General features: G+C 38.7%; 1 protein-coding gene across 1 annotated transcript in view; it reads right to left on the minus strand.

The window, feature by feature from the left end:
- Positions 1-21,298, minus strand: part of SLC4A10 (solute carrier family 4 member 10) — a 199,810-nt gene that overhangs the window by 168,118 nt on the left and 10,394 nt on the right. The window contains exon 2 of the mRNA XM_054044808.1: positions 2,574-2,655. Coding sequence (XP_053900783.1) covers positions 2,574-2,655 — 82 coding nt within the window. The remainder of the gene's footprint in view (positions 1-2,573; positions 2,656-21,298) is intronic.

Genomic DNA, 21,298 nt, shown 5'->3' on the forward strand with positions numbered 1-21,298 from the left:
GTGGGACAAGCAAGGATCCTATTAACAGCAATGGGATCATTCAAACTTACAGCATATTAAACCTTTTTTTATGCCACTTGGCATTTCTGGAAGTGGCAGTTATGTATTTTCAAAGATATCAAGTTGATCCTACAGCAATCTCTCTCAAAAGCTGCTAACCACAGTATCCTATATCAATTAATCAATTTTATAACATTGTTAATAACATTGTGCCATTATTTTAAAAGATTAGTAGATTTCCAAGGCAAACCACAGGATTTTTTAGTTTTCCAAATTACTAAAATTGAGTGAAAGTTTCTTCAATCAATATTTGTCCAGTTTCCCGTTTTTCAAATGTTCTTGGAAGCAGAATAGTTTTTCAGATTTTCAGTGAGATTTCACATTAGTGTGTTTTTGCCATTAGAGCAGGAGGAAATGCATTTTTGGAGCACCAAAACTATTCGTGAATTTGTGTTGAATTCGGCAAGTTGTTTGAGCCAAAAAAAAAAAAAAAGCTAGAAATTTTTTTGAAAATGTAGAAAAAGTTCATTTTGACATTTTTAAATAAACCATTTTGATTTGATGTGTAATTTTGAATCAACATTAGAAACATTTCATTCAATCCAAATGAATTTTTTTGTTTCATTGAGAAAAATAAAAGAAATCTCTATTGGATAGAAACAAACCAAATTTGGGGGTATTTTTCAGTTTGGTCACCTTTTCCTTTCCTTTTCAAGATGGACTCAATTATCATCTCAAAAGAATATTCACTCCAAGTGATGGCAGGTGTCATTTTGATTATAATGGCCAACTTTGGGTTCCCCAGCAAAACAGGACTTGTTGGTATATTACACTGGCATAAGCTTCTTCCGTCATGGAGCCTAGGGTGAAACAAGCCCAATATCTATATTCCTATATTTTTCAGAATTCGATTTGACTCTATCATGATTAGCTGTTGAATTTTGCATATCTATTACTTACATAGCACCCAAAAACATGCTGGGCATTTTGCCAACAAATAAAAAGGCAGGTCCCGGCCAGAAAGTGTTTACAATCTATACATTATAAACTGAAGCATAGGCCACTTCTAGAGGAAGGATACCAGATAAAGTGGATTATTAGTCCAATGTGCTATGGTGAACTCCATATCTCTAAATTATCTGCTACTCCTTGACATTAAAGGGTAGGCCCATTCAAGTGAGTGACAGTGCACAACTCTAAAATGTAACATCTATTTTGTTTAATGGAGACCTGAATGTGCAATGATAGCAGGACTGGGCTCTTTATGAAATAATCATGTATTTTAGGACACGCAGTGAAGCCAAACAGTTTACTGGGGCCCTAATGCTGCAAACATTTATGCATGGGCAGGGCCAGATTAACTCTCCTGTGGGTCTGGGGCTATTAGATTTTGTGGGGTCCCTGTATACAAGTCTTTTTCCTAATTTAAAACAAAACAATCATAATTATGGCATGGAGGCTATTAATGCTGTACTAAATTTGCCTTTTAATTAACATAAAGCTTTTTCTGTGGTTACATTTCAGTCTTAAAACATGTAGAATATAGTTAATTCAAAATAGCCTACTTCTTACCTTAGAATAGCTGTTATATTAGGTTTTTTTCTGAGAGGGAGTTTGGGTGCAGGAGGGGATCCAGGCTGGGGCAGAGTGTTGGGGTGTGGGAGAGGGTGAGGGGTGCGGGATCTCGGATGGAGTTTAGTGCAGGAGGGGATTCTGACCTGGGGCAGGGGTTGGGGTGCAGGAGGGGGTGCGAGGTGTAGACTTCGGCTGGGAGGCACTTACCACCAGCAGCTCCTGGCCAGTGGCACAGTCTCTGCGTGCCCCTGGGGACAAGGGGACAGCGTGTTTACGTGCGCTGCCTGCGCCCACAAGTGCCGCCCCCACAGCTCCCACTGGCCAGTTCCCAGTCAATGAGAGCTGCAGAGATGGTGCTTGGGGCAGGGGCAGCACGCAGAGCTGCCTCCTCCCCCCCCTCCAGGGGCCACAGAGATGTGCCAGCAGCTGGTCACTTCTAGGAGCATCATGGGGCCAAAGCATGCAGTCAGCCTGCCTGAGCCCTGCTGCGCCACTGGACTTTTAGTGGCCTGGAGATTGCGATTGACAGTCAGAAGCTCCAGGATCAACCAGTCGATCGCGATCGACAGGTTGGTGACCACTGAATTGTATATAATTATGAATTTATTTTTGCGGGACCCCCTTAGTCTGAGGCTCTGGGCTGCAGCCCCTAAAGGTCTTGCGTTAATCCGGCCCTGTGCATGGGCATAGCTTTCCACACAGGTAGTCTCACTGGAAAGAATTACTCATTTGTATAAAGTTACATATGTGCATATTTACAGGATTGGGACTTAAAATATCCTCAGGAAATCTTATCCCCTATCACCCAAGTTTTAATGTTGCCAGAGGAATATGCAATACTCCTCTTTTAAAAACAGTGGTCTAGATTTTGCCTTCATGTACACCCTGGTATAACCATTGTAATCAATGAGCATGCACGGGTTTATATGAGAATGGAACTGTGTCCAACACTTGGAAAAGAAATAGACAATAAAATGCACAGGAAAATAATCTCTCACCTTCCAAGTCTTCCTTTTCAAAATGTGTTTTGAGAATGGAACGAGTACCACCTCTGTCCACAACAGCTTCTTCATCATTTCTCTGCAAAACAGAAATATATATGGAGGAGTCTTTTCTTTTTGTAACCTGCTAGCAAGATTGAAGTCTAAGTATAAATAATTTTAATTTTCACTTTTATGGTTTTTCCCTCAGACATAAGGTTTAAAGAATCTCTTTTCTCTTATTAAAATCTATTCTTCGTATGGCACCTTTTATTGTGCAGTGTTTAAAACTGGCTTTGATGTGAAGAAATTAGATCTGTTATGACACCATGCGAGATGACGAGTAAATTCTGGTTTCTGGGAAGCAATAAAATCATGAGCCAGTAAAGTTATGCAGACAATGAAAGAAGAGGTGACCAGTTGAGACAGTTACACTATTGTACTCTTAGAGAAACAGCTGTATGCATGCATTTTTGGCTCTGGAAAAAGAACTTCTGTAAACAAGATGACATTATGAACTATGCGCAAAACAGAAAAATCATAAACATTAGCAGTGTTAATACTATGGTTAAATTGGAGAATATCAGTCTCAGTAAAAATGTTGATGTGAAAAAAATTCTAATCTCATGAAAGCAATTAGTCTCAATTATTAGATGAACTGTAATTCTTTCACTTGTCTGGTTTCAGCTTTATGAATGCTTTATAGTTACACTGTACACCGTGTACTCTAATTCTATATACTGCATGCAAACTCCCTTTTTTTTGATATACTGAATGCTCTGATTTTATGTTGTAGTTATACCATACATTTTAACAGTGTAAGCAGTCAACTCTACATTTTGACTATACTTATACTATGATAGTAAATACTTTATGCTCTGAAATTATACTGTAAGTGTATTGTATGCTGGAATGGTTTACTTTGGTATTGTGTCCTTCAGTGAAAGCTAATGTTAAAGCTAAAAGGCATGACATGCTGCTAGTTTCAGTTATTTGGGACACAAACTGTAATGAATTAAATATACCCAGTATTCACTAAGATATTAACCCTTTGGAAAGTCAGCCATAATGCACAGGTAGTAAACTGAATGCTGGTTTCCCAAAGAGCTGCATATTTGTGCTTACAAAAACAGATACCTTCATTTTACAAAGGAAGAGACTGGCTACTGGATCAGATGAAGAGAAAAAAAATTAAATAAACAAAAGCATTAATTAACATATAATGAATATATATTACATGACATCAGTGTAAGTGGAAGAGGTATAGAAAGTGATATTAGAATTTAGACCTTCCTGACTTTTATATTTGAAAAGCACACCCTAGTAAAAGCCTGGTGCAGAGGAGTTGCTTAAAATACCAGTGTTTAACGCTAAAAATGGATAAAAGAGTGAAAGGAACATGAAGAGAAATTGCACCATATGAGCCCTTCTCCTTTAAGGAGAAACAGCAAGGGTTGGATCTAGAGCTGAACAGTATGCATTTTGGGATCCAAGATTTTGCTTCAGGGTCATCTAGGGTTGCCAACCCTCCAAGATTGTCCTGGAGTCTCCAGGAATCATAAGATTATGTCATGTAATGAAATCTCCAGGAATTCATCCAACCAAAGTTGGCAACTCTAGGTTCATCTCGCCTTCATTATGCTGCAGCTATTTCATATACGAGAGTCTATAATCATACTGGAGTAGTTTGCATCAGCACAAGGCTGTTAAAAAGAGATGGTAACAGTGCTTTTATTAGATCTTTCTATCAGATAAGGGTATATAACAAAAATTTGACAAAGAGGTAGGAGCCTTCTGTTGAAATCTTTTTGCCTCCTAATACATTAGAGTTAGTTAATAATCTATTGAATGCACTAGGACATGCTTTTTTTTTACAAGTCATTCGGTCATATTAACATTATAGACAAAATTAATCTATTATTGTAAGCAGTAAGACACATCAGGGTGTGTGTCACATTGAAATACTGCCATGCTCCTGGGTGAATTGTTAGGTATGAAGCCAAAAGGCCAAGTATTACACCAATGTAAGAAGTAATGCTCTTCTTGCATAAGTCATTCCCAATAGTTTCTCACTGTGGTTAGGAAAAGGCCCTATGTAAGCAGCATTATGGAAAAATCCTAATCCATATTACATTGCTTTTATAATTAATTTATTTATAGAAAAGTTAAAATAAAGTAAAAAGTAAAAAAATCATTAATAAATATTGATTAAAAATTATACATTTATTATTTATAAACTTGATGCACACATTATTCTACCTTTGACTTTTTTATTCCCACCTCCACCCCCTGCACACATTTGCCTTTCATCTTCAGGCAGTCTTTGTCCAACTTATCTCCTTCCCTTGTAAGAGGGCATCTTCCATTAACATTAGATGGAAAAATAGCTAGATTGAGAGTTGTATGTTGCTCCTGTTTTAGTGGTCAAACCTGAGCAAGCCCAATTAAACTGGCACTGTGGCTTTTTGACTTCCCATGCAGCAGCATATAGAACCGTTCTGTACTCAGTAACATGGTAACATCATGGTTCCTGTACTCCCTCTCCTCCCAAGTCAGCTACTAAATCTGCACAATGGGGTCCCGATCTCTATTGGGATCCTTGGCGCAGCTACAATACAACTAATGAATAATGATAGTGGCAGACATGCTGACCACACCATCACCCTCCCATCATGACTAAAGATTAGGAAGTTAATTTCATTTTTTAATATTTTTATTAGTGTTCCAGCAAAACTGTATATAGTGTCATTTTTAAATAGTCTCATAAATGAGAGACTCAAACAGGAAGTACAGGCCAAAACCACCATATAAAAGTCATGGAAGGTGGAATGCATATTCTAGATGACTTTAGTGATATTCAACACATGCAAAATAATTATATTTATTAAGCACTCCTCTCACCCTCAAGTAAAGTGTTCAAGGAGAGAGACATACAATTAAAATACAGCAATAATTAAGAACCCAACCATGACTCTATGGAAGTCAATAGAAGTCTTTCCAATGACTTCAGTGGGAGCAGAATCAGGCTCTGAGGCTACAGGTATATCAAAGCCTTGAGTTTTACAACATATCATTGTAGCTTTTCTTACTTTTAGCCCATTTTGAAGAGACTGCACACTCAACAATTTATATGACACAGAACTAAGGTGCTCAAATTATCTTGTTATACTGGAGTAGTTTGCAAGTAAATTTATGGACACACTGACCATGTAAGAGTCCTTCGAATTGTCCATTATTGCATTGAGATGCTTGTTGACTTCAGTGAACAATGTGGTCTAGTGCTTAAAGCCTGGGAGTGGGCTCCGGAAAGTCCTGAGTTCTAATCCTGGCTTTGTCACTGACTTGCTGTGTGGCTTTGGGAAAGTCACTTAGTCTCTGTGTCTCAGCTTCCCCATCTGTAAAATAGGGATAATAATACTTCCTCATAGTGGTGTTCTGAGGCATAATTAATCAATACTTGCACTTTGAAGCTGGAGAATGCCTAGTATTTTAATTCTGTAGTGTGCTCATTTTCTATATGTAAAGATGTCTTGATAGATAGCAGTAGAGCAATAAAACCGTAACATTTAGGGATATATAAAATGCTTTCTCAAAAAAAGATAGATTCTCATAGGCCCTGGAATGGTTCACTGCTGCACAACTACAGACAATATTTTTGTCGGGGTTTTACATTTGGGCCTGATTCTCATCTCATTTACATAGGTTGAAAATTAGGAGTAATTCTATTGAAGTCAATGGAGTAACACGACTGTGAAACTGATATTAGACGAGAATCTGGCTTTTTTTGTATTAAAAATTGCAATAATTTCTGTCTTTTTTTACCATTTACTGGTGCCGTATGCCCTTTATACAATTATCAGGCTGTGATTTTTCCTTAAAAAAAATTATGACAAAATTATTTCCTTAGAAATAATCAAATAATTTAAACACACAGTACAATAATCAAACAAAACATCCAGGGTAAAACAATAAGAGCAAGATGAGTCCTTTAGGGCTTTGGGTGAAAACCCTGTGCTATTTAGGGTGAAACCCTGATCCTTGACTTCATTGGGAACAGGATTTCACCCATTTACATCATCACAAATGAATACCAGTAAGTCCTTTATTCCACACCACTTCACATTTCCTATATGTCAGATATTTTACCAAAAAAAAACTATTTTTAAATGTTTTCAAGTGTTTTAAAAATTGCACTGGTACTAATTTTTGTCTCCTATCTGAAAATACTCAAATGCATGATGATGAGCACAGTTCAGGTACCTAAGGATATGTCTACACTTCAAGCTGGAAGGGTAATTTCCAGCTCGATAAAACATACCCACACGAGAGCTGATTGAACTAGCATGCTGGAAGTATCTAAAATAGCTTTTCCATACACAATTATGTCATAATTGTAAGGCCTAACATCCCAGAACGTTCTAATACTGGAACTCTGAAAAGCTGGGAATCAACTCTTTTCAGTTGTATAAGCCCTAATTTCTAATCATATATATGTTGCAGAGATCAATATCCTTAAATCTGTCATTGTTTCAGAACAGTATATTGCCCATTCCACACCGCGGACATCATAAAACCACCTCAACGAGCAGTGGTAGCTCTGTCACCAACATACCACTGTGCACACTACCTCTTAAGCCAGCAAAATTTATGTCTGTCAGAGTGTTTTTTTCACACCCCTGAGCAACATAAGTTTTGCCAACATAAGTGGTTGCGTAGACTATGACAGGTTTGTGTTTTAATAATAGCTGTTGTAAGCTGCTCAGAAGTTTGCAATCTTAGTAGTAGTCCCAGTTAAAGATGGACTAGCAGGCAGAGTCCAGATGAGATGTTTAAAGTTGCATAATGAATGCAACTTATCACATTGCTTCCACCAAAGTATCACACACACACGTATGCACACACTCTCTTCAGATTTTTTCTGGGTGATGGAACTGTAGATGTATATATATCAGCATCTTCACAACAGACTAATGACAACATTTCAGTATTTAAAACCTACGAGATAAATATGCATGTTATTTATAAATTCACAAAAAGCAAAATAAATACATGATTTTTTAAAATAAATGTATAAACATATGTCATAAAAACTACCTAAATACCTCATTCTAGTGCCCAGACTCACTCAGATTGCTGCAGTATACAAAACATAGAATCATAGAAATGTAGGGCTAAACAGGACTTCAAGACTAATCCTGCGCTGAGGCAGGACCAAGTAAACCTAGATCATCTCTGACAGGTGTTTGTCCAATCTGTTCATAAAAACTTCCAATATTGGGGATTCCACACTTCCCTTGGAAGACTATTCCATAGGGTGACCAGACAGCAAGTGTGAAAAATCAGGACAGAGGGTGGGGGATAATAGGAGCCTATATAAGAAAAAGCCCCAAATATCAGGACAGTCCCTATAAAATCGGGACATCTGGTCACCCTACTATTCCAGTGCTAACTACCATTATCACTGGAAAGTTTTTCCTAATATCTAACTTAAATCTCCCTTGCTGACGATTAAGCTGATTACTTCTTGTCCTACCTTCATTGGTCATGGAGAACAATCAATCACTACCCTCTTTATAACAGCCTTAACATATTTGAAGACTTATTGGTTACCCCTTCAGTCTTCTTTTCTCAAGACTAAACAGGACAAGTTTCTTTAATCTTTCCTCATAGGTCAGGTTTTCTAAACCTTTTATAATTTTTGCTGCTCTCCTCTGGACTCTCTCCAATTTGTCCATATCTTTCTGAAAGTATGGCACCCAAAACTGGACACAATACTCCAGCTGAGGCCTCACCAGTGCTGAGTACAGGGAGACAATTACCTCCCATGTCTCACATATTACACTCCGGTTAATACAGCCTCAAATGGTATTTAACACCCGCATCACATTTTTGACACATGTTAAATTTGTGATCCACTATAACGACCAGATCCTGTCTTGGAATACCAGCACCTTGCCAGTTATTCCCCCTTTTGTACTGTGCATTCAATTTTTTCATTCCCAGTGTAATACTTCACACTTGTCCATACTGAATTTCATTTTGTTGATTTCAAATCAATTATCCACTTTGTCAAGGCCATTTTTAATTCAAATCCTGTCTTCCAAAGTGCTTGCATTCCCTCCCCAGCACGATATCATCTGCAAATTTTATAAACATGATCTCCACTCCATTATTCAAATCATTAATGAAAATATTGACTAGTACCAGAATAAGGACAGACCTCTGCAGGACCCCACTAGATACATCATCTTACTTTGAGTGAGAACCGTTGATAAGTACTCTTTGAGTACAGTCTTTCAACCAATTGTGCACCCACCTTATAGTACTTTCATCTAGACCTCATTTCCCCAGTTTGCTTATGAGAAATGTCAGATAATGTTAAGTCAAAAGCCTTGCTAAAAATCAAAATCTATCATGTCTACTAATTCCCTCCTATCCATTAGGCCAGTAACCCTATCAAAGAAAGAAACCATGTTTTAACAATTAGTATAAATACGCAATATTTATAAGAAGGTTTAAAGATTGCACTGAAATGCATTTTTCAGCCCCACTTAAAGGTTCCGTTACACTGGTATGTTGTATTTTGGTGTGAATACATTATGAACAAAAATAAAATATAAACTGAATACACAGCTAAAATATGCATTTTATTTGAGAAACTGGAAATGATCCCTTTCCCTGCACTACCTCTATCTCTTACCCACCCAATTTTAGCCTCCTCACTATTTCACAAATCCTTTATGCATATTTCTTTCCCTTCTCCACTCCTTCGATACTCTGCTTTCTCTAAAACTGGAATTTTTTGTGTGAAAAGACTAACCCAGAATTGTTTGGGAAAATAGCAAATGTTATAGAAATCTACTGAGGTTTACAGATGTTCAGATCATATATATTCCTGTTAATTACACCCTTAATACTTTCTGGATACAGACCATGTTAGGGTTAAAAGAGTACTATTTCAACATCCTTTCTTAATGTAAAATATATTTCAATGCAGAAACCTTCATTCCCTTAAACCCGGTTCTCATCTGTACAGCGTTTCATTCGAAATTATGCACACAACACGACTGCTGACACATAACTAAAATAATTATGGAATTAATAGGACTTCACTGCATAAGCCATTTATTGATTATTAGATGTCCTACATAAGTCTTAAATGCCATCTGGAGCTTAGGAAAGCCTGTCATTGCAGAACATTAAATGATGTTTTCCTACAAAACACAACCATAGAAATAGTAAGATTAAATCTTTTTAGGTACTAAATATCTGCATGATTATAACTATTTAACATATGTCTGTGAATAATGAATACATTTTAGTTTATATGTTATTTCATGAACCTATGAATTTAGATACATAGACCATAAATCCTATGCTGTACTTTCTTGCATTTTTATAATAAGATTCTAACCTTTGTATCCAAAAAGCCATGCTTAAAATGATCATACTAATCATTTAGCCTCAACTTGACTGCTTTCACAGTTTGGAGGTATCTTACTGTTATATTATCTAGATATTCTCTGGTTGTATCTGGTTTCATGAGGCATTTCTGTTTCAGAATCACTTCTGCTAACTTCAGCTTGACATTTACAAAAAATAGCACAATTAAAGAAATAGAAAAGTGTGCTATTTGAACTCAAGAGCTGCTAAGAGCATATGTGAAACATATCCTTTACAAAATTGTATTAAGTCCCTAAAAAAACTGTTCAGTGTAGCTGCATGTTACACTGTTGCAGTAAAGAAATCACTGGTGGCTGCCTTGCTCAGCTTTGTCCTTTGAAGTGTCCTTGAGCTGACAAAGTCACACCAAATTAATTTGATGCACCCAGTGTGTGTCTACACTTTAGATGCTACAATTCCTTTCTCTTTCCTGAGTCAAGAAAAGACTGTAATCCTGTGTATTATCATCATTTTGAATTGCTTACATTATATATCATTATATATCTGCAGATGTGGAAAGTGCTGTGAATTTTATCTTTCAGATGCAAAAGAACTGCTTTTTCCATTCCACTAGCTACATCAAATATTCCATATTCATCTATCAACAAAGAGCAATCAAAACACATTTAAAATGCAATTAAGTCTATATTCTCCAAAGTATTATTTTAAAACCATCCTTTTCATTTTATTGTGTCTGCGGTAGTTTTCTGCAGTAATCGCTAATGGCTGATGTATAGCATATATTCCTTTTGGCCAGCCCCATACTGCATACTACAGGATGTGCAGCAAAGTAGAAAGCAATTAGTTTTCATTCCAGATTTATATCTTCCCCAGGGCTGCATGTCATATGCATGAGGACAGCTTTGCCCTCTCTCTCTCTCTCTCTCTCTTTGCAGCAAGAGCTAAGATAATTCTCAGTATGTATCCGTAAAGATATACCATCTTCTACAACAATGTTAAAATCTGCACTAATCAACATTAGCTCTGGAGGACTGATGTGCCAGCGAACTTAGATTGAGTACATGTTTAATATAGTAAGCATACAATCTCATTTCACATGTAAAAATGGATAATCACTGTGGTCATTAAATCTAAGCACAAACTGTTATAAATTTGATGAAACTAAATGGAATCAAACCAAGAAAATGCAGACTAGATTGGTGCAATGCAGTCTTAGAGGCAAATAAATACGGATTTATAAAGTATTATTCCTGTGTTTAGTTATACTGTAAAGTTCAGAGCTGCTTGCATCCAAATATGTATGATAGATACTGTCTGAGTTGAGGCATAATAAATGTATAATCATTGAACTAGCCAGCTAATAGATCAATTTTATCTCATGCTAGTATATAAATGCATTAAATCTAACAGTGATGTTCTTGCCTAAAGTATTAATTTGAGGAAGTTAATTTTGTAAACAATACATTCATTTAATTATGCAAAGCAAATGTGTTATTTTAACATACAAGTTCTTCATATCCCTTTGTGCAACAGAAAATAGGATAATTTAAAGAAAATGAAACAGAAAAGTTAAGAACATGAGATGTAATAAACAAACAAACAATTTCATTTATAATGTTGCAGTCCTTAGGCGCTCCAGTCATGGACTAGAATCCCATTGTGCTTGAGGCTGTACAAGCACAAAACAAGGGAACAGTTCCTGCCCAAAAGAGTTTACAATGTTGTTGGGCTGATGGACTAGGGAATAATATAAAGAACATAAGGCTTAAGGTTGTTTCCAATATTTGTTTTGAGTATTAGTGTTTAATTTTAATTGCCCTTCCATTTTTACCAGGTTTTAAATGCCTCATAGACCATTTTTGGGCTGAAATAAAAAAAAGACTTGGGGTATAATATTCAAAAGCACTTAGGAGCCTAAGTTTCACTTAAAAAGTGACTTGGGCACTTTTCAATGTCCAATTGAAAGTTTTGTTAGAGAGCTGTTAAGTTCCTCACAACACTTCCCTTTCCCCACCAGAATATCACATCAGCCTTTTCTGGATTCAGGTTTTGCAAGCTGCTCTTCATTCAATTTTTGGTTCCAAGTAGGCCCTTGAATAGCTGGTAGATGGTGCTGCTTGTCTCTATTGTGAAGGTCATCAGCATAATGCTGACATTTTACCCCACACTGCTTCACATTTCTCTCTTCTGGAGTCTCTCAGATGTTGACAATGGTGGAAATGAGAACACATCCCCATGGGACACCATAGGTCAGCATTCTCCAGATGGATATATTATAACTCTCTGGTTGGAGTCTGAGAGGAACGACTGAAATCATCTCAATGTGATCTCATTAGCACCCACCACATCTCTGAGATGGGACAACAGGATTCCATGATCAGCCACGTCAACTGCTGCATAGAAGGCCAACAATATGAATGTGGATGTAAGAATTTTATCCAGGACCAAAAGGAGAATCCCATGTCTTGGCCTGCAGTCTCACTAGGAGAGGTGCAGAATACTATCAGTATCTAGGCTGAGTTGGAGACTACCCTTGGTGAGTCTCTCAATTAGTTTGCTCAGGAATGGAAAGTTAGTTACTGGACAGCGGGTGGAAAAGTAAATTGTGTTGATTGATAGTTTCTTAATCACTGGTCAAATTATGTGGTGATTTAGGTTGGGTAGATTTCCTGCCCCTTATGGAGGTGTTCACAATCTCAGTTGGTAAAGGTTGCAGATGTTCTCAACTCTCTTTCACTAGCCAAAAAGGGTGTGAGGCAAAATGACAGAAGGTAGCTCAGTCTTCATGTAGTACTTGCTATCATGAGAGTGGCAAATGCAAAAAGGCAAGACGGGGTGTTATCAAACCTGTGTCTGACAGGAGGTCCCCGCTGTCCTGAGAAGCAGTAAAAGATATAGGAAATTTTCTCTGTAGGCTCATAGCTCTGCACAGCAGAAAGTTCTGGGCTCTTCAGTTGTGTGGAGGCTTCCTGAGTTAGCAAGGTGATTCGTGGTCTGTAATAATTCAACAGGCCCTAATTTAATAGCTACTATGATGATGAAGAGGTAGAATGTCTTTGTTCTTCTGTGTCCAAGTCATAAGCTCATAAATGTTCTTTATGTTGTAACTTGTCTGAATCTACTCATATTTCTACCACCAAAGCTCAAATTTTCTCTCTTACTTCTTTTGTCCTATATTGCTAGAGAACCAAGAAGCAAATTCTTCATTGTTAGTGGCAATGCTATAGCTATTGACTGGCAATAAGCCCCACTCCCTTTTACAGTAGCAGGCTGTTCACACCTCCAAGGGTTGCAACTGCAGGGATATTACCCAGAAGAAAGGCAGTTATTCAGATAGCCAGCTCCCAAACAGTTTAGCAGTTTATACAGCAGAACCAACACCTTGAACTCCACTCAAAGTGATCAGATTATAGACCATCAGCACAACTTGCTGCCTATGTAAAACACCACTCAATAAACAGGCAATGTATAGTGTATTAACAAGTTTTTAGTATGCTCTGAAAGTGATATAATCTTGAGGTGATAAAGACATTGATAACCATAGCAAGCCTGCATGCAGAATAAAAGGTTGCACACTTCTCACCAGATACACATGGAAAAGTGTTGTTGGCCATAGTAACTGTCTGAGCATTCAGGAACTACCTAGAATTTAACAATTCCTCCTAATTGCAAACCTGCATAACAAACAGTGGATGCTCTCCCTCAGTTGAGGTGCTGATATAATCTTCACCAATTCTTGTGTATTTTTCCCCAGTCTACCAATACTTCAATTCTGTCAGGTTTTGATGTCAGCAAACAAGCCTTCATAGAAGTCCCAATCTCATTCAGGCAGTGAGTGAGTTATTCCAAGATAGATACAAAGCTGAGTTTCATCATCATACCTAAGAGATCTTAACCAGTTTTTCCTCATTATCCTACTAGGGGTTGATCCCTCCTATTAAGAACTGTATATGTGTTAACAATACTTCCTGATTGCTGATCTAAAATATGTCAGCATGGACATTTTATGTTCATCCATTGCCAGGAGAAATTATTAACTAATGACACCAGTGCATTTCTGTACCGTGCCCAAGGATAAAACCAGATTGCCGACAGTCAATGAAATCAGAGGGTTTCAGATGTGCCAGAGTTGTCTATGACAACAGCCTCTAGCATCATTCTCAAGGAATAAAGGTTGAACAGCACCCAATAATTAACAAAGACCAGCACAGAAGCCTCACATTAACTTCCTTGCAGAGGAGTTGGCACCATGTCCTTCCAAGGAAGGCACTGACAAAGTTGACCAAAAAGTAGCCCAGAGTTTTCTTGCTGGACTTGTTCGCTGTCAGGAAGGCGATAGATCTAACTGCAGGTATGTAGCTTGGAATGCCCCAGCATCATTCGCATTTCAGTTAATGCTAAGTCATCTATTAGAGTTTCAGCTGATATCATGTGTCTCCAAAAGACATTTGGATATGTTGGTCCATATTTCATTCATAAAGTAACAGCAAGAAACTCTCAAATCTAACTGAGTGGAAGAAGCTGGAAAAAACAGGCTATCCACTGCCCAGAATGGTTCTTTGCAGTTGTTTTGATGGAGATGAAGAGGCCTTTTTTTGACCTCTTACAGAGTCACAGCATAAAAACTCTTTATGTCACAATCAGGCAGACTTATCATGAGACTTTGCCACTGGCACGCTAACCACCTCCCCCTCACTTCTTCTGTCTCAGATCATCTATAAACTATGGTGTGAACTAAGAGGGCAAAGCCAGAGAAGAAGACATTTAGGGGGCATTCTATTGACAGAAGAGGACAAATATTATAAAGTCCTTCTAAGCTGTTGCTATTGTGGTCTATTTTCTGAACATTGTCTGCAACAGGACCCCAAGAAGAAAGGTATGCCCTGAAACCAAATCTTTTTTTCTGCTGGATAAAATGGTTACTTACCTCTGTTTCCAATAGCTCAAAATACTGAATTAATCTTAGAGCTGTCATACTAAATATTTTTATCTATATGCTGAAGATGGCATTGCTGATACTAGTAGAGAAAGGTTAAATAACCTTTAATGTAATTTAGCATTTGCACCAGTGAACAGGAAGAACAGCAGGATTTTGTAGAAAGGATTTACAATAACCAGCACAAAGGAATGAAGAGGCATCAAAGTTAACAAAAGAAAGAGCAGAAAAGAAATAAATTAAATAGTGAAATAAATAATACAGTGCTTTGAGAAATAACAGAGCAAATACCAACAAATTCCAGTTATAATCTCAAAATTAATTTGAAGTTGCTTCTACATCTTTTTTTAAATGCACAATTTCCACCAAAGAATGCAAGGGAACCTGACATACTGTATATACAGAGAAAGAATTTTTACATCAAAGGCTTAACCAAAACATACTGGCAAAGTGATCAAAATAGAGACTAAATAGTGAGGGATTTAAACAGTTTAGAGAGATTAGCAAGCACAAGTCTATGATACACTGTTTCAGGATTTCAAATAGGATTATCACAGAATAAAAGGTAAACATGAATCCTCTGAGAACAGGATGTGTGCTACAAATGTTAGGCTGGTCAGGCTTCCTAGCTCTAAGAGAACTGTTACTTTGGAAGGATTGTTTATCTAATGGAACCCAGAGAGTTTAAAAGCCATCACTTTCCTGATCCTACCAGTCTGGACTAAGCATGATCTTTGCCAGTGAGAACAAACTGGGGTCAGAAAACATAGTGATGAGAAGTTAATAACATGTTCTAATTTGAAATTACAGAACAGAATCTTTCAAGGAGTAAGAGCAGCAAATATAATCATGTGAGATACGGGAAAAAATTCTGCCCTCTCATTTTCAGGTTATATATATATATGATTTATCAGTGCTTTTGAATAAAAGTAATTCTATTTGGGGAAAAGAGGTTATTTCCATTGCAGATTCTCTGATAATGTCACTAAATTGATGTGCAAGTAGCTAGCAGACATCCAGGGAAAGATGGAAGGATCTCCATCCAAACCTTGGAAGACATGATCCAACATTTTACAGTTTCTTTTTCCTATTATGTCTCTCTATTTACCTAAGGGTTTGATATTACTGCCATCATCTGGCATCTTCCACATAAAATCAATAGCAATAGCATTTTGGAGGGTTATTTTGTTAATTTATTTTTATTGTTGTTGTGGGGAGGGGCTGTTAGATTGACTTGTTTCAGAAGTTTTGGGGATGTTTGCTTTGGTTGGTTAAAGTTTTAGGGTCCAAGGCTTTGTCAATGTTTATGAGTGTTATTCTTATGGTGTAAAGGCCTTTCGGAAGAGGAAAGTTATGCAGCATTTCTTATATGCTGGCTGTTATTTTACTGATTGTTCATTAGAAGTGGACTAAACTGCAAAGTTCAGATCCAGATCTCACGTGTTAGTGGACCATTGTGAAAACAGTGGTCTAGTCTCACTGCACTACATTATTACTTTCAATAGTGAAATATTTATGTATAAAAATGTTAAAGTTTAGAAAGAACACCTTCAGTATGAGATAGTTGCCCTTCACATCCAATTCACCTTTCCTTAAAAAAGCATTTTTCCATTAAACTAACCCTAATGATTTAAGAAACAGAAAAAAACATTAGATTTTAAGCAATTTATTTATTCATTCATTATAGCAATTTTAAGCAATTCATTTATTCATTTATTATAGCTTTCTACGGTGCCTAGTACAATGGGTCAACAAAGTAAATAACAATAATAATAATCACCTCTATTATGTCTGTCTTTAAGAATATAAGTTCTGCTGGCCAGGAACTGGCTTTTTGTGTTTTGGTTTTTTTGGCGGAGGGCGTTATTTAAAATTTACACTGCAGTATCACCATCAGGTCACCAAACAAACATCTAATAAATGACAGTTACTACCCCCAAAGAGTCTAAAAGACAAGATATAATAAGTGGATGATACAAACAGGGCTGAGCTGGTGCAGAGTGGAGTGGAGAAGACATGGTAGAAAAAAAATCTGTAAATAATAATAGGATGTGCAAGTTCTTAGCCAGCCAGCATGAGTAACCACAGCTCTCCGTCTGCCTAGCCATTATCAGGTTGTACTTTACTTTATGTACTACAGAAGAGTTGAGTTCTGAGAAGGAAATTGAAAGAGGAGAAGGGGATAGCTTCAAGGATTTTGATTAGGACCTTTCCCCATTTGTATGGGGCAGCATGGGAGAAAGCATACAAGAGCTTGTTGGATAAACAGAGAATCAGGCAATCAAGGCTGACATCATTGTTGGATTGTGGTAAGATAGTTTGAATAGGGCTAAATTGTGGAGGACTTTTAAAGTAAGAACAAGAAGTTTGCATCTGATGCTATGGAAGTAGAGCCAGTGGAGGGACTAAAGGAAAGGGGTAATGTAGTGAGTGTGACAAGCCAAGAAGATGAATTTAACAGCAGCATTTTTAATGGATTTCAGGCATTAAAGCCAAACAGCAGGAGATGATCAAGACTTGGATGAGCATTTCAGCCTATTAGAGAAAGGGAATGGATGGTCATAGACAACTCAGCTTTGGCCATGTTAAGTTTCAGTTGATAGCTATACATCCAGGATGTAAGGAGGACAGGCTGAGATTTTAGTGTAGATGGAGGAAGACGGTTCCAGAGTAAAGAGGTAATTTGTGACATAAAGATGATAGTCAAATCCATGTTTGTGGATGAGTTACCTGGACAGAGTACAGAGGGAAGCAAGAAGGGGAATGAGGATGTAGCTCTATGAGACACCCCACTGAAAGAGAGAGAGAGAGAGGGAGGTGGAATACCCACCCAAATGAGAACCTGAATGAGCAATATGGAAGGTAGGAAGAGAACCTGCAGAGGACAATGTCAAAAAAAGCCCAGGGATGACAGGATTATGAGAAGAAGAATATGTTTGATAGTGTCAAATGCAGCCAATAGGTCAAGGAGCATGAGGATGGAGAATTGGCCTGGACCTTTGGTTAGGAAGAGGTCATCTGGAACCCTGGTGAGAGCAGTTTCAAGGGAGAAGGCAGAAGCCAGAGAGGGGGAGGGACTTCGGAGGGGGAGGAGCAGCAGAATTCGAACTGCTGACCAGAGCAGTCAGGATGGACATTGTGGGACACCTCCTAGAGGCCATTTACAGTGACAAGCATGGCATCTACACTGTCACTTTGTCGATATAACTTTGCCACAAAAAACTTTACACCTCTCTTCGAGGTGGTTTTATTTTGTCGGCAAAGCAGGAGACTTTTGTTGGCAGAAGGAGCAGTGCAGTGTGCAGGGGTGCTGGAACAATTTGTATAGTGGGGGTACTGAGAGCCATTGAAGCACACTGTAAACACTGCATATAATGGAAACCACTTCAAGCCAGGTGTAGTTTCTTTCCATGGCACACAGCAGGTCAGGCAACTCTGATTCCTGTTCAGATTGGAAGTTCATGATATACTGCATGACCATCCACGATGTGTTCATAACAGTGACCACAACAATAGAGAGCAATGCAGGATCACACAGTTTATAGGGGGCCATTGAAAAATGACACAAAATGCAGTTGGAAGCCCATGGAACGATGATGCAAAAAACTGCATCATGGGATGTTGAGCCAAAACCCATGATGCACTGCGATCCACTCCGCCTTCCCACAACTCCCAGCTGCAGGCGGTGGCAAGTATTACAGTGGGAAAGCTACCCACAGTGCACGGCTCTCACTGTCGATGCTAGAGCTCCCATTGGACACACTCCACTGACAGAAGAAGTGTTGCGTGAACATGCACAAGCAATGTAATTATACCGGTTTTTGATTGTCAGCGTAACTTGCATCAACAAAACTGTGTAGCGTAGACAAGGCCTAAGTGGAGAATCTAGGATCTAACATTGGGCCAGGTCTACACTAGAAACTCTTGTGATATAGTAGGTTAGGAGTGTGATTTTTGTGACATTTCTATATCAGCAAAAGTCTTAGTCTAGATGCAGTTATATCAGCATAAAAATGTTTTTGCTGGTACAGTTTATTCCATTCAGATATAAGCTATGCCAGCAAAAGCACTTTTTTGCTGGTATAAGTAGCAAGTCCTTCCAGTGTAGATGCTGGTATTGCTATACTGGTATAGCTGTGCTGGCAAACCTTTCCTGTATAGACCTGGCCTTAGAGTGGAAAAATTGTGTTCCATTCTGCAAGGTACTCATCTCAAGTCTGCACTGTGTTTACAGTTATTTTGGCCTGCAAAGAGCATTATGTACCAATTGCTTCATTCTTCTGATACTGTGTGGTATGCAAGCGAGACTGGCATATTCCTCTTTAAGTGTTTTGCAGTGTCCTCAGTTTTGGGGAAGAGTCTGTTTGATAGCTTATTTTGTTATTTTAAGCCCACTAATTCTCTTGCCCTTGCAAACCTTACTTGCTATGCTGCTTCTGTATAACAGCTTAAACTCTCTTTTTTGGCTTGTTTTAAAGCACAGAATTGAAAACAATAGCTCTAAGTATAGTTTTGGGATAGGTCAGCTGATGGATTTTGAACCACAGCTATATGGAGCAGCATGACAGAGCTTTTGGTTCCCAACTGAGGCTATATTATAGTGCTCCACATCAGGGTCAAAGATTTTCTCTAACAAAATTAAAGCTTTAGGATTTAACTTCACTTGAGAGAAAAGATGCCAGCTGAGTACATCCCTTCTCTGTCACATTGATAATCAGAGATGTTATTAGAGTCACTAACGTGTACACATAGGAGTCAGAGGCACAGACATTTAGCAGTGCCATAGTGCAGCAGATAAATTTAAGAGGCCAGACTTGACTCTTATGGAGAACAAATCACAATGTGCACATGGGCTGGGGTGGGGCGGGTGGTTGTTTTTTTTAAATTTTGGTGCACACTTGTTTCTAAAGTTGGCGGGGTAGCATTCCAATATAGATTAGATAGGTCTTGGGTTCGTGGCTAAATCAAGGTAGCTGTTTGCATCTGGATTCAAGGGTGCTGAAATCTCCCAGGTGTTCTTGTAAGAGTTTGGCTCTGAATGGTGGGGTAGTCTCAAGAAATCAGATAATATCATGAGACTTTTGCCATCTTAAGTGGCAAATCAGAAAATAGGCCAGTCTGGTTTGGATTCAAACCAGGATCAGAACACTAGGGGCAGGTTCAGATGCAGCAATCTGACTCTCAAGTTATGTCTACACTACTACTTATGTCGGTATGACTTATGTTGCACAGGGGTGTGAATAAGCCACTCTCCTGAGCAACATAAGTTACACCGACCTAAGCACTGTGTCAGTGGGAGAGCTTCTCCCGCCAACATAGCTACCACTGCTCATGGGAGGTGGGTTGATTAAAATCAACAGCACAGCTCTCTCTCATCATCTTACAGCAGCTACACTAGAGAGCTTACAGCAGCACCACTGTAAGCTCCCTAATGTAGCCATAGCCTCAGTGTCACCTGAAAAGATTCAGAGTTGAGGTTCTTATTTAATCTCCTCCCTTTTAGCTTCATATAACCCAAGACTAGCCCTGCAGCTACAGCATGTGTGCATATTGCCTATGAGTAGTGGGTTTCCCCTGCGTTGAATTAATGTAAGTTTAGCATCCATGTGGCCAAAATAGAGTCTGCTCTGCAAGCTACTCCACCCAAGAAAAGGTGTACACAGGAACGCAGCAGGGAAACTCCCTTCCACCCCAGAGGCACCTGTTCCAACCCCCATGGAGTAAACACACACACACCTGAACATTACAATCAATATAGGAAAGGGATATATTTATTTCCAGAGGAATTGATGGAGAAAAACAACAGGGGAGAAGAGAGAGGGAGCAGTAAAATAGGGTGACATCCAACATAAGGACCCACAGGCCCAGTGGTACCACAGTATGAAAGGGTAAACACCGAGAATGCCTCTAGACTCAGAGCTCAGGAATCCTGAGCAGAGTTCAAGTCCGGCATGGAGTCTTGGGTGCTCCTGGTCATCTTCGGCACCAATAAACTTACTGCAACAAACCCCTCTGGTGCCCAATTCTGTCACTCTCTGCAAATCCACAAAGAGCAACAACCTCCCCATTTAGCTGGATACAAGCACCCTCTTGATTCCCAATGCTAAGTCACTCCGGGCAACAGTGATACTGGGTCTGGCTCTGGTTTGTCCTTAGGTGATTCCACCTTGGCACACTGCTCCTCCTGGCTCCTGTCCTGGGGCATCCCCAGCCGACAGTTCTGTCCCTCCCAGGCTCTGGGCAGGTTCTCAGCTGCTTCACTATGTCAAGACCTGCTTGCTGCAGCCCTTCTGTCTGGAGCTACAGACACATACGCCCTGTTGCTCCCCCTCTCGCCACACCCCTCGAAAACCAGGACTACTACTTTATGGAACCATCAGCACTTCCTCTGCCTCAGGATGAG

Source organism: Malaclemys terrapin, chromosome 11, assembly GCF_027887155.1.
Source record: "Malaclemys terrapin pileata isolate rMalTer1 chromosome 11, rMalTer1.hap1, whole genome shotgun sequence".
Taxonomy (NCBI): Eukaryota; Metazoa; Chordata; order Testudines; family Emydidae; genus Malaclemys; species Malaclemys terrapin.